This window comes from Hemicordylus capensis, chromosome 1 (assembly GCF_027244095.1).
Source record: "Hemicordylus capensis ecotype Gifberg chromosome 1, rHemCap1.1.pri, whole genome shotgun sequence".
In the NCBI taxonomy this organism is placed as follows: Eukaryota; Metazoa; Chordata; class Lepidosauria; order Squamata; family Cordylidae; genus Hemicordylus; species Hemicordylus capensis.
In genome coordinates, this window is record NC_069657.1 from 286,158,651 (window position 1) to 286,171,797 (window position 13,147).

At 43.4% G+C, this 13,147-nt stretch overlaps 1 protein-coding gene across 13 annotated transcripts in view; it reads right to left on the reverse strand.

Moving 5' to 3' along the window:
* LOC128340628 (uncharacterized) overlaps positions 1 to 13,147 on the reverse strand; it is a 155,918-nt gene that overhangs the window by 104,484 nt on the left and 38,287 nt on the right. For 3 of the 13 annotated variants that reach the window (XR_008313838.1, XR_008313839.1, XR_008313837.1), the window contains exons 4-5: positions 1,967 to 2,291; positions 1,722 to 1,870 (exon numbers count right to left, since the gene is read on the reverse strand). The exons of 3 other annotated variants lie outside the window; for them this stretch is intronic. Coding sequence is in view for 4 of the 10 variants with exons in the window: in XM_053285960.1 (XP_053141935.1) it covers positions 1,877 to 2,291 (415 nt within the window). In the remaining 6 variants the exon portion in view is untranslated. 7 more of the 13 variants (XM_053285960.1, XM_053285959.1, XR_008313841.1 and 4 more) reach the window with 6 other exon arrangements.

The following is a 13,147-nucleotide window of genomic DNA, read 5'->3' on the forward strand; positions in this document are numbered from 1 at the left end:
CTGGAACATAGGAAAATAGGAAGCTGCCATATACTGAGTCAGACCATTGGTCTATCTAGCTCAGTATTGTCTTCACAGACTGGCAGCGGCTTCTCCAAGGCTGCAGGCAGGAGTCTCTCTCAGCCCTATCCTGGAGAAGCTGGAGAGGGAACTTGGAACCTTCTGCGCTTCCTAGAGCAGCTCCATCCCCTGAGGGGAATGTCTTACAGTACTCACACTTCTAGTCTCCCATTTAAATGCAACCAGGGCGAACCCTGTTTAGCTAAGGGGACAAGTCATGTTTGCTACCACAAGTCCACCTGTCCTCCCTGAAGAAACCTCTGTAAAAATAATACCATTAAAATGTACAAGATAAATCTACAAACTAAAAATCATAAAATCACAGCAAGGACAACATCTAAAAATAATCTAGTCCCTAAAATTAAAAATTAAACACTTGTTGAAATTAAAGGTCTTCAATAGGTGCTTAATGCATTTAAGTCACTATATGAGGCCTGCTCTGATGAGTTCCCCTACCATTCAAAGTATGGCTGAGAGAGGGTCTTTTCAGTTGTGGCTTCCAGGATCTAGCACCATATCCTGTGAGAGGCCCATTGAATTACTTTATTATCTCGCTGTAGTCATCATTTCAGAGAGTATTTTGGGGTTACTGAGAACTGAAGTTGCTCCCACTTTTGAAGATGGTCCTGTTTTTGCTGACCACTGACCTGATTGCTATTTTGTTTTATTAGCTGATACATATTAACCGTATTGTTTTAGTGATGTTACTCATCATTCCAGGGTGGGTGGGATCCTACTTGACATTGTATGTGGTTTCTTAGCACTTTATGTGGTTTCTATTACTGCTGTGATTTGGTGGGCCCACCCCTCCTGAAGGGTTGCACAATTTACTAGAAAGTGTATTCTTCTTGGCGCAATTATTTGTGTGTGCATGGCATGCAGCCATAGCAAAGCAAATGAAACTAACCTTTTACTTTATGCAAGTTTCATAAAGATAATATGTATTTTTACATACAGCTAGGATTTGGAATAGGTGCTAAAATGTATGTTTTTTGTAATATGCATATGTGGGCATAGTGATATGGGCTAATTGGAATAAGATAAATCTGTATACCATTTTCAAAAGTGTTGAAGGTTTGGGATCCTTATGGATGGATAACTGGAGCTCTTGGGGGCAACAGGCAGTCTCAGAGTGACTCACAGATATGTCAGTGTTCAAAATATCTGAATAAAAAAACCTAAGAGGGCCATTCCCTGCAAACTGCTCCATGTTAGTCAATAGAACAGAATGTTCATGAGCTCAGGAAGCTAAGAGTTAACAGTTAACAAGCAGGTGGGAAGAGGAGGCTTGGAACAAAAAGAGTGGGAAATTTATCAGTTTGAAGAACACTCCCTCAAGGCAGTCACCAGCCCTTCTACTTTAGAGAGAGAAAGGAGTGTAAAACTTTTTTTCTGTCTAGCCATTTCACAGCTTTGCGTTTTTGAGGGAAAGGGTTTGAAGAGGATCTGGGAATGAACACCAGTGCCCCTTCCCACAAAACACCCAGAAAACCAGGGTGGGTGGGTTGTATATTAAGAAAGACCCAAGTTGGCCTATAGAAAGATGCTTTGGGCTAGATCGGGTCCATAGACTGGCACTGCCAGCTAGCATTTCCTGTCCTTTATGGAAACAATAGCATTTATTGTTGTTTCAGGTGAATAGTATTTGGCTTATACCTTACCATAGGGTAGTGATTATCTTACTATTGGTAGTGATAGGCCAGTACAGATGCTTTGCTGGAGGATCTGATGATATTCAGAAAGTGTTTTCCAGCTTGTTGCTTTTGTCAACCCAAATTTGCCTTAAAATTTAAAAAATTGTTCCTTTTGCCTGAAATTAAAGAGAGAAGAAAAAAAAAGGAGACATGAAGGGATCGGCAGACCTGTTGATTAGCAAAAAGAAAAAGAAAAGGCCATGGCTTGTCACCTTAGAGAGCTCTTGAACTGTAAGCCCACAGATGCTTTCCATATCAATTTGCACACTACTCTTGCTCATTCCACTTGCCGGTTTAGTTGGGGAGAGAACTAGTGAAGTGGGAAGAAAATGACACAGAGGAGTTCTGCAGAATGAGAAAAAGACAAAGGAGAAGGGAAAGGTAAAAGGGAGACTGACACACACAGAATGAGAAGTGAATTGGAAATGACAAGAGCAGGGAAAGATCAACTTGGAAAGTGGAAACAGGAAATACCAAGAAATCAACGGAAAATGGAGTTTAAAAAGGCAAAGGGGAACATAAGTAATGAACAGAATCCTGTGAGAGGGAAAGCAAGAGAGGAGGAATAAAAAAATATCATAGTGAATCCTGCAGAAAGACTAGCTGGATACAACTGGGCTGCTAGGAGGAATCAGTTCACGAGGAGATTTAGACCTCAATCCTTCCTAAACACACTTATGAAGGAGTCAGCCTGAAAGTACACAGCAGGATTTGCTTCTGAGTAAATACAAATATTTTTCTATTTTTATTATACAGACATACTAGTGTCTGGATCGTTATGGTGAGATGGAAAATCTGCATTCCACCATAAGTCACAAACTATCCTGTTGGTCCAATCTGATCCCTGTGAAATTTTTGCGGGGGGCAATGAAGGAAAAACCACCACATTTTATCTATCTACATTTTATCACATTTTATCTCTCTATCAATTCAGTCAATTTTTTGGTTTGGATCTTCAAGCGTTTTCAGAAATTCACATTTATAGTGGAATGCATTCTTTTATTGTTTTGAAGAGCAATCAATTCAGTATTCTTAAGCTATTAGCCTTTGAAATCCTCATTATATCAGGGTAATTAAATGGGGTTGTACAATAAATAACATCGACCATGGTATCCTTCTGGTCCACCTCTCTGAGTTGGTGCTGAGTGGGTCATCCTTGGAATGGTTCCAGTCTGTCTTGGAGGGTCGGGTTCAGAAGCTGTTGCTGGAGGACGTTTGCTCAGCCCTATGGCCATTGGCCTATAGGGTCCCTCAGGGCTCCATTCCCCACCACCTTGTTTAACATCCACATGAAACCACTGGGGGAGAGCATCCAGAGATTTGTGCTTCAGTGTCAGCAATATGCAGATGGCACCCAGCTTTATCTCATTCTGTCATCTAATCTCAGGGAGGTGGAGGAGGTTCTGAGTCGTGGTTTGGAAGCCATGATGGGCTAGATGGAGACTAACAAGCTGACACTTAATCCTGACAAGATGGGGGTGATGGGTAGAAGGCCTGATCAGAGAATGGCATTGCACTCCCTTTGAAGGAGCAGGTTCACAGCTTGTGGGTTATTCTGGATCCAGTGCTGTTCTTAGAAAATCAGGAGGCAGTGGTGGCCAGGAGCACCTTTCCTTAACTTTGGTTGGTGCACCAGCTGTGGCCCTTCCTCAAAAAGGCTAATCTGGCCTCTGTCACCCATGCCTTAGTCACACTACATTTGGATTATTGCAATGGGGCTGCCCTTGAAAGATTTCCGGAAACTACAGTTGGTGCAAAATGCAACTGCCAGCTTGATTTCTGGGATTGCTCGCAGTGCACATTTTACTCCAGTCATGAAGGCACTACACGGGCTGCCAATCTGTGTCTGGGGACAATTCAAAGTGCTGGTTATTACCTTTAAAGCCCTGAACAGCTTGGGCCCCTGATACTTAAGGGACTGCCTGCTCCCAGCTGAATCTACCCACCTGATTAGATCGGCTGGGAGGGCTCTGCTCCACATGCCGGCACCTGCTGAGGCCCATTTGTTGAGCTTGTGGCATAGGGCCTTCTAAGAAATTGCCTCCAGGCTGTGCAACTCACTCACAGCTGAAATCCACATGGCTCCTCTCTCCTAGCCATCTAGCTCAGTATGGTCTACACCAGGGATTCTCAACGTTGGGTCCCAAGATGTTATTGGACTTTAACTCCCATAATCCCCAACTAAAGGTCACTGGGGCTGGGGATTATGGGAGTTGAAGTCCAATAACATCTGGGGACCCAACATTGAGAATCCCTGGTCTACACAGACTGGCAGCAACTTCTCTGAGGTTACAGACAGGAGTATCTCTCAACCCTATCTTGGAGATGCTGGTGGGGAGGTGATGGAACCTTCTGAATGCAAGCATGCAGGTGCTCTCCCTGGAGCAGCTCCATCCCCTAAGGCAGGCCTGCACAACATGCGGCCCGGGGGCCGGATGCGGCCCGCGAGGCCTTTTTTCCTGGCCCCCGGGGCTATTTCCTCTTCCTCCCCCTACTGCTTAAAAAACACCTCCTCAAAAAAAATTCCTGCCGCTGCACGGCCGAGGAGATGGCTGCAGGGGTGCGGGTGTTCTTCCTTACCCTCCCCCACGGCAGTAGTGGCGCACAGCAGCAGAATCCAGAGCAACACTCGGGTCTGCCATTTGGCCTGGTGTTGCTTCCCAACTGCAAGGCGCTCCTGCGCAGTTAAGTCTCTTAAGTCTCTCTCTCTCCCCGCCGCACCAAGACTGCTCCATTCTCTCTCTCTCTCTCCCTCTCCCTCTCCAAGACTGCTCCATTCTCTCTCTCTCTCTCTCTCTCAGGCCAAGCCTCCTGCTGCATCCTTTCCATCTTTCTTTCCCCTTCTCCATTCTTTTCCAAAATTATGAGAAGAGGTTCTCATTTTTTCTCTCCTTAAAAGTGTTCCATGTTTTCTGTGATGATTTGGCAGAGGTGGAAAGGAAGAACAATGCATTTTATTATGTATTTTGTACAGATTGTATAATATTTATATTATTAGAATGAATTTTAATTCAACTTATTTCATATTAATTTAAATCAATCTTGGCCTGCCAGAACATCAAAAGTTAAATATTGATTAAATTCATTTTTAATTCATTTTTAATTCATTTCACTTTAATTCAGTTGATTGGTTGATTGATTGATATTAAGTGTTACTCTAATAATCAGCACCCTAGGAATTGACCTCGGCCCCCATGAACCAAGTCACGGTTGGTTTCGGCCCGCCAGGTCATTTGAGTTGTGCAGGCCTGCCCTAAGGGGAATATCTTACTGTGCTCACATGTAGACTCCAATTCAAATGCAAACCAGGGTAGACCCTGCTTAGCAAAGGGGACAATTCATGCTTGCTGCCACAAGTCCAGCTCTTGAATACTTCCCTTTTTATTCACGCTTTCAGCCAAGGAGTTGCGCCCTATTCTCTTCTTAATTTTAGCTGTGTTTGTACTATGTTAGTGCTATTTTAATTGAGATTTCATTATTGTTTTAATCTTGTTATTAACTGCCCTGGGGTCCAACTGAATGATATAAATACAAATAAACAGGCTGATTGACTCTTCCTTGCAGCAATCTTTTCTCTCAGTAAAGTGGCTGCTGACTTCTCTAGTACAGAGTGAACTGTGTGGACCTCCTGAGCCACCAGAGCATCTCCTCAGTGGATCTGCAAAGTCTTCTGTGTGTGCTGATCATTCAGATCAGAGACAGCTAGTTTGCTGAGGCTGTTTTGGATCGCAGTAGACACAACAGTGCAGTCCTTTGCATGTTTACTCCAGAATATGTCCTACTGTTTCTAGGGGGGAGTAAAAAAAAAAAAATCCCTGTAAGAACAGGGGAAACAATGGAAAACCTAAATGATCATTCTAGGTGACATATGAAAGAGCCTTTTGAACAAATGGAGGGGGCAATATCGGAAATAGTGGGAGGAATAATGGAAATGTCCCTTTTTTAAAACTGCAAGACATCCTGCATTTAGCATATGCAAGACATTCTGCACATAAAACTGGAAGGTAGTTTGTAGTTTGGCTGTGCAGAGCATTGCTGCAAAGATGCAGGAAGCATTACAGAAAAGGCAAGTAAACACAGAACCGAAGCCAACACTGTTGCTCTGTGACACATGCCTTGTGCAGTATTGCCACATGGACTATATAATCAGTGCAGGGACCACAAGACTCTGCAGATCAACAGAGAGGAGCTGGCTGCTCCTCTTTACCACCAGCCATTCCCTAAGTCCATCTTCAGCACCTTTTGCCATCTCCTCCTGGAAGGAGTCCACTGCCAGGGACCCGAAGAAATTATAGGGGGGAAATGACTTGATTATCAAGCCAGAGGTTGCCGGTTCGAATCCTCGCTGAAACACCTATATTGGGCAGCAGTGATATAGGAAGATGCTGAAAGGCATCATCTCATACTGTGCAGGAGGAGGCAATGGTAAACCCCTCCTGTATTCTACCAAAGACAACCCCAGGGCTCTGTGGGTGCCAGGAGTTGAAACCGATTTGACAGCACACTTTACTTTACTCCCATGTAGCTGTACGATTATACCTTGGTATGCATTTTAATGGTAAGCCACTCTGAAGGCCAATTTTGGCTGGGAAGTGGGGCATACATATAATTACAAATAAATATTGACATTATGTTGTGATCACCAGTGCCTTTTTTTAGTCACAGGTACAGTGATCTCATCCCAGCTAATTAGCAGTAGCATGATGATTTCTGAGAGGACATTTGTTCCGAAGTACCCATCATACAGTGAGTGTGCCTGCCTCCAAAGGGCAACCAGCATTCCACGCACATGGAGTTAGTTATGGGATTCTTGTTAGCTGCAATTGAGTCTCCCTGAACTTGGCCCTCCTGCCTTTGTGAAAGTTCAGGCACTGCCTTCCCTCCTCCGCAGCTAATCTTAAGCAGGGTCTCGGCCACTGTTGATAATTCTTCAAGCGCTGCTTCTGAACTGTATGTAGTGCAAATAGCTTTCTTGAAAGGGCCCTTTCGAACATATAGGAAAGCTGAATGGAGCCATGCACTGTGCCTTCTAAAATCTGAATTTTCTCTGGAGCCTAACCTCTTTCATGTTAACGTTCATGTGTATGCATGAGTTGGGTTTCACTGCTCAGTGCTGCTGCTGCTTAACATTGATTTTCAGTACATGCCAGATAGCATGTTTGTTTGGTTTTGATGTGTTGTTTGGACCCCATACATTTTATAAATGGGATGTTTCTCTCTATAGCACACTTTTTGTTCAGTTGCAGGCTACATAAAGAAAGATATACATGTGAAAGGACTTGCTGCAAAGAGCACCTCAGTTCCTACAGTTCTGGTATAATTATGCACAACTCTATGCCCATTCAGAAATTACACGGTATTTGCGTACAGGTGTCTGTACACATGTTTTTGTGTGAGTGACTATACATGTATTTATTTATTTTAAACAAGAACCTGGTTTCAGACCCCTTAAAGGCAGGGTACAGATGGTATACTGCTGTATATGCATTCAACATCATAGACCTATTCACATGATATATTGTGTTTGTGTTACCCCTTGCATTTGGATTCTATTCCTCTATTCAGTCATGTTCAATCATTTGCTATTTTTTTTTAAACTATTTTTATTCCAGTGCCCTTAACAAACTATTTTTAATCTGAAATGCACTTGGCCTAATAAGGACTACAGTGAGGCTTCTGATGGTCTCTTCTTGGTTTTTTTGTTTGTTTCCTACACAATATGTTATACAATTTATGTACAATGTACACACATACAGTTATTCAAACATTATGTTCCGTGCATGGCAGTAGTACACTTCCTTTCTGTATCCTGCATTTGAGGGGGTCTCATTGAGGGGGTTCATGCTAAAATGTTCACTTTTTAAATGAATGGATGCACAGTCATTCACACAAAAACATATCCATGTGTAGAGATACCTGCATATATCTACAATGTAATGCTTGAATGTGTGAGGAACTGTGCGTATGTGTACTATACAGTCATCCCATGCCAACCGTGAGAGTTCTGTTCCAGCAAAACCCTGCAGTTGGCAAGCCATTGAAATGAATGGGAATCAGGGGGTTAGGGGAACTGAGATAATAAAAGACCAAAAAAAGGGGTGGGTTTAAAAATCAGCAACACCCCTCCCTGCCAATATCTTAATATTGCCAAGGGTCACCAGAGGAATGAGCAGGTTGGACCTCTGGAAATTTTTCGACCCCCTCCCCCCCCAAAAAATATCACTCAGAGGTTCTTTAAATTTCAAGGATTGGGCAAGGATCAGCAAGAGTAATGAGCAGATTGAAGCTCTGAACCCCGCAAAATGGCTCCCCCCCCAAATCACTAAAAAACCTCACCAACTGTGGATAATTGGGTCGTGGTTGGTGAGACCGAACACAATTTCCTGTTCATGGACACTCAAAACTGCCATTGGCAAAACCATGGTTGGCGAGAGGTGACTGTACACAGGATGCAGATGATTTGGACATAATGTGTGTGAATGGCTTTCTGAGAACTCCATGGATAACCAAGGTCAAGTCTGCCCTTCTGGAATCAATCATGCAGATTGTAGGCACCATCTCTGTTAGCTGAGAGTCACTCAGGGCGGGCATCAGGGCTTGGCATAATGAGGCTGAGGCTCCTCAGAATGGCCCATTGCTGATCCCTAAGACTGCACCTGGGCTGAGAGCCTTGGAGTGGTGATGTGGGAGCAACTCTCTCAGCCCCAACAAGTAGGAGGAAGCCATTGGAGGGCAGTTTGCTGTGGACTCTCTGAAGCCTGCCCTGGCCTTGACATCACAGTCTGTGGTGATGATTCTGAAAAACCAGGCATTGTATTCTTCAGAGAGCTGCCGTAATGTAGTGGCTAAGCCAGAGCTATGCACTGAAAATTCCCTGTTGCATCTGCCATCATGAACACATAGAAGAAATCCTGATGCTTGCCTGCACTTCTAGTCATTAAATGAATTACGGCATAGGTCTGATTCATACATTACTTAGCTGCTGCCAAAAAGTCAAACTGATTTGTGTAGTAAGCTATTTGGTGAAGCCGTGCTCATGTGCTTCAGATTCATTTCAGCTATGAACCGATCTCCGAACTCATGTGGCTTGATTTCCCAGCAGCAATTTTTAAAATATTGGATTGCATCCAAACATACATTGAGCAGTGCAGCTCTGTGGACACACATTCACTGTTTGTTCAGCCTTCTCTCCAAAGCTGAGTGGTTCTGTGAGCTTGGGGCAGAACTTGCTAGCCATGCACTGTGTTAATTGGCTGGGGCTTGTGACATCACAAACCTATCCCCTCCACATCCCCCAGGAGCCGTTTTCCCACTGATTATATATTTCCAAAAATAAGATGCTGAACAAACATTAAGTAGAATACATTTGCAAGCTGGTCTATAAAGAACTTGCTTTTTGCTCAAGTAGTTTTACAATATGAGGACATTTGCCAATAAATGCAAGGGGAAAGGTGTTATTCCAATCTCTTCAAATTGGGCAGTATTTAGAGTTTGACTTTACAAAATGGGGTGAATGGGCTATCAGTGGAGCTTCTCTCTTTCTCTCTCTGCAAACACTTTTGATAATAGTTAAACCTTAATTATACATTATTTCAAAAATGTATGATTTATTGTTATAGGAAGAGATAGGAATAAAGAAAAAGATTCAGAGAAAGATAAAATCTAGACTGCAAAGTAGTTATAACATATGATGTGGAGTCCATGCTTCAAAAGGAAATGAGACATGTGATCAGTTGCCTATTTGTTCTGGTTCAGTTCAAAGTTCATGTTCTTGCCGTTTAAAGCCTTTAACGGTTTGGGCCCCGGGTACATTAAGGGACTGCCTTGTCCCATAGGTGCTTGTTGGTAGAATGTGTTATTCATTTAGAGCCCCTTTTGATAGCCTTGCCTTTGCCTGAGAGTTTCCATGAGCAGTTTTAGGAGCAGGGCCTTCTCAGTGGTGGTGATGACTCTATGGAATGTTGGGGCTTGTGTGACCTCCCCACAGGGTATGACCTGAAGTGCCAAGATGAAGTGTAACTTTTCTATTGTGTGTTTCGAGGGCACTGACATTAATATGAATAAAGTAGTGGCTCTGTAGCCGCTTCTGGGCTGTCGAATGCGCTCTCTGAAGAAATTCATAATTTGAACGCTTTATTGACCTTCATGAGAGCCCATAAGACTTATCTGTTTGGCCTGGCCTTCCAGGGTTTTTAAATTGTTGTAGGGTTTTGTTTTTTTTAATGTACTGGGGGTTTTGTTTTTAGGGGTTTAAATTGTTTTTAACTGATTGTTTTATGGTATTTTTTTTTAAAAAAAACTGTTTTTATTGGTGATTGATTTTAACTGTTTTTGTTTTGTTTGTGAACCGCCCTTGGGTAGGGTGGTGTAAAAATTCAAAAATAAATAAATAAATAATAATTAAAAAATAACGTTGTTGTTTGCAACTTGTGGAGATTTGGATTGCTTGGTGTTTTGGTTGCTGGTTTTGGGGGGTGCTGCTGTTGCTTTATTCTTCTTTGCTATGTCTGTGCTTTGCTGGGCTTTTCATATTGTGCTGCTGTTATGCTGATTATGTGTTTTTATTTCTTTGTTAGCTGCTTTGGATAGCCTGTGGCAGCAAGGGTGGCATACAAATGTTTTAAAAATTAGTAAAAATACAACACTGACTAACATCCAGACTAAATTACTCCTCAGAATTCCTATTGAAATTAAGTAGTCCTTTAGGGTAGCTCCTGAATAGTACTACTCCGTGAGGTTGTTCTCATGACCAGCCCTACCTGGGTAGGGCAGTGTTAGCCCAGGTAGGGCTGGTTGTGAGAACTGCAGGGATTGCTCCTGAGTCTGACACTCTGCCAGCTAGCCCAAGTTTGAAACCTGGCTAAAAGTGAGGTAGGAGGATGCGCGCATGCCTCCTACCACACTGCCTGCCCAGTCATGTGGGTAAGCAGGCTGCCAGCAGCAACCCTTACTGGGCTCCTGGCAGCCATCTTACCCATAGAACCAGAGCAAAGGAGTGGCCCAGCAGCACAGAGGTATCCTAGTGCACTGAGCTTCTTGCACAGTGCATTGTGGGATACCTGGCAGCCTGGCTTCCTTCCCCTCTGCTCCTGTTTGCCGTTGGGCTTGCTGCAGCACTGATCATGTGGGTGTGTGGCAGGGTGGAGCCTGGGAGCAACATGGATCATGTGAGGGAAGGCAGGTAGGCTCCTGCTATCTGCCCCAGTGGCCATGTGGATGACCTTCGTAAGTGAGTCTGGATACCCACTATTTCTACCAAGTTGAGAGGAGACCATTTCAAACTGCTGCTCAGAAGATATTGGACTTCTCAAATTTGAAAAAAATGTAATGCAATTTTGGCCTCTTGCTGCCATAGTGGGGAGCTTAGTGCAAACGATCAGATGTGGCATGCATATAGAAATGTTCATAACTTTTTGAGATAGCAAAAAGCAACCATCCAGAATACATCATTTGTTCCTCTGAGTTTGCTGTGGATATATGAAAAAAAATACCTGAAAAATGCCAGGGACTAATCTATTTGCAACAGGAGGACTAAGAAAGTGAGCAAGTGGGGGGAATGGAGAGTCCTGGCTTAGAGCATTAGTTTGACTGGATTTGAACCAAATTTGCTACAGCTGTAGGGACACATAGGGATGCCCAAATGGTATGGTGTGTGATGATGTCATCCACTCCAATTCAGGATGGCAGCCATGTGAACATCCAAGGTGCAAACGGGCTAATTTGTGGACTAACTGATTTAAACCAAATTGCCATGAGTGAGTGACACACAGGGACACCTCAACAGCATAGATTGTGACAATGTCATCCAATCCAATTCAAGATGGCGAACACGTACACTTTTGAGATGCAAGTGCAATAACTTGTGGACAGTCTAACCGATTTGAACCAAATTTGCTACAGCTGTATGGACACATAGAGATGTCCCAGTGGTGTAGTTTGTGATGATGTCATCCACCTTGATCCAAGATGGTGGACATGTGAACTTTTGAGGTGCAAGTGCACTAATTTGAGGACTGTCTAACCCATTTGAACCAAATTTGATATAATTGTAGTGAATGACACACAGGGACACCTCAACGGTATAGTTTGTAATAATGTCATCCACCCTGATCCAAGATGGTGGATGCATGAACATTTCAGGTGCAAGAGATCTACCTTGTAAACTTTGATTTGAACCAAATTTAGTCCAGTTGTAGAGACAGTGAAAGGAAAGTAGGCTGATTAGTTCTTACTAGAACAACTTGTTTTTTGAAATCTGAGAATAAGATATTTGAGGATATTAATGAAAATCAGCATCTAAGTAATATTCAGATAATGGGCAGCCTATTATGTATTTTCATGTGTCTGTATATTTTTTGTCTTTTAAAAGTCTTAATAAAAGTAGTTGGGGACAAAATAAAAACTTCCTGTTTGTGTTTAGGGAGGAGGAATTCCCCAATTAACCTTCATGCCCTCTCACACTAAATTACAGGCACGGGCATTGCTTCAGAGGTGAGGAGGAGGGAAGTATATTCACTCCACTCCTTCACCTATCAGTGGGAATAAAGGTCTGTGCTCCTCACTGGGATCCCACCGGACCAACAACCTCCATCCCTGCTGATCGTCTCATCTTTGGCAGCCCCTGCCTTAAATAAAGTTCTACATTTAGGACCCCCCCCCCTTCCAGCTTGCTCCTTCTCCCTTGGCCAGGCAAGTGGATTGGCCACCCAGTCTCTGGCCTCCCAAGGGGCCTTTTCCTCCAACCCTCACTAGCAATTCCACACAGGACTGCAGCTGTAGGGCAGAGGTCGTCATTATTCCATCTCCACCCCTCTGCTGCCTCTCAGGCTGAACCAGCCCATCCCCCAGCAGCCTCTCTGAGCCTTTCCTGTCTTCTGGGTGGAAACTGCTGGGGTTGTCCTGGCAACCGGAGCCTCCTGCCTCTATCAGCCTGTCACCATTTGACCAGGTAAATAACCCTGTTTCATGGAGGAGGGTGGGGAAGCCCGGCACTTCCAAGTATTGTTTTTTAAAAAAATGTATATATGTGTATGTTGCCCCTGCCCCACCCCCCGCCCAAAGACAGCTCACCTGAAGTACAGGGAGAAGCACAAGACAGATGTAGCAAATCGGAATTTAATTTGCTGATAAGTATGTTTGTCAAAAATGTTGGAAAGTTCCAGGAGGCTAGGCTTGTTCTGTGGGGAACATTTTCTAGTGAGTTCTCTTTTGTAAAGTGTGTTTTGTGTGCACCCTTATCTTAAGATGTTTATCATAACGTTTTCCACTGTGGCTGTAAACCACCTCAAGCAATTAATATTAAAGGGTAGTATAGAATAAATAAACTAAGTCTCCTGAGTAGCATGCAAAATCAAGCATGTGTCTCGGCACATTTCTCTTTAATTTATAAGAGG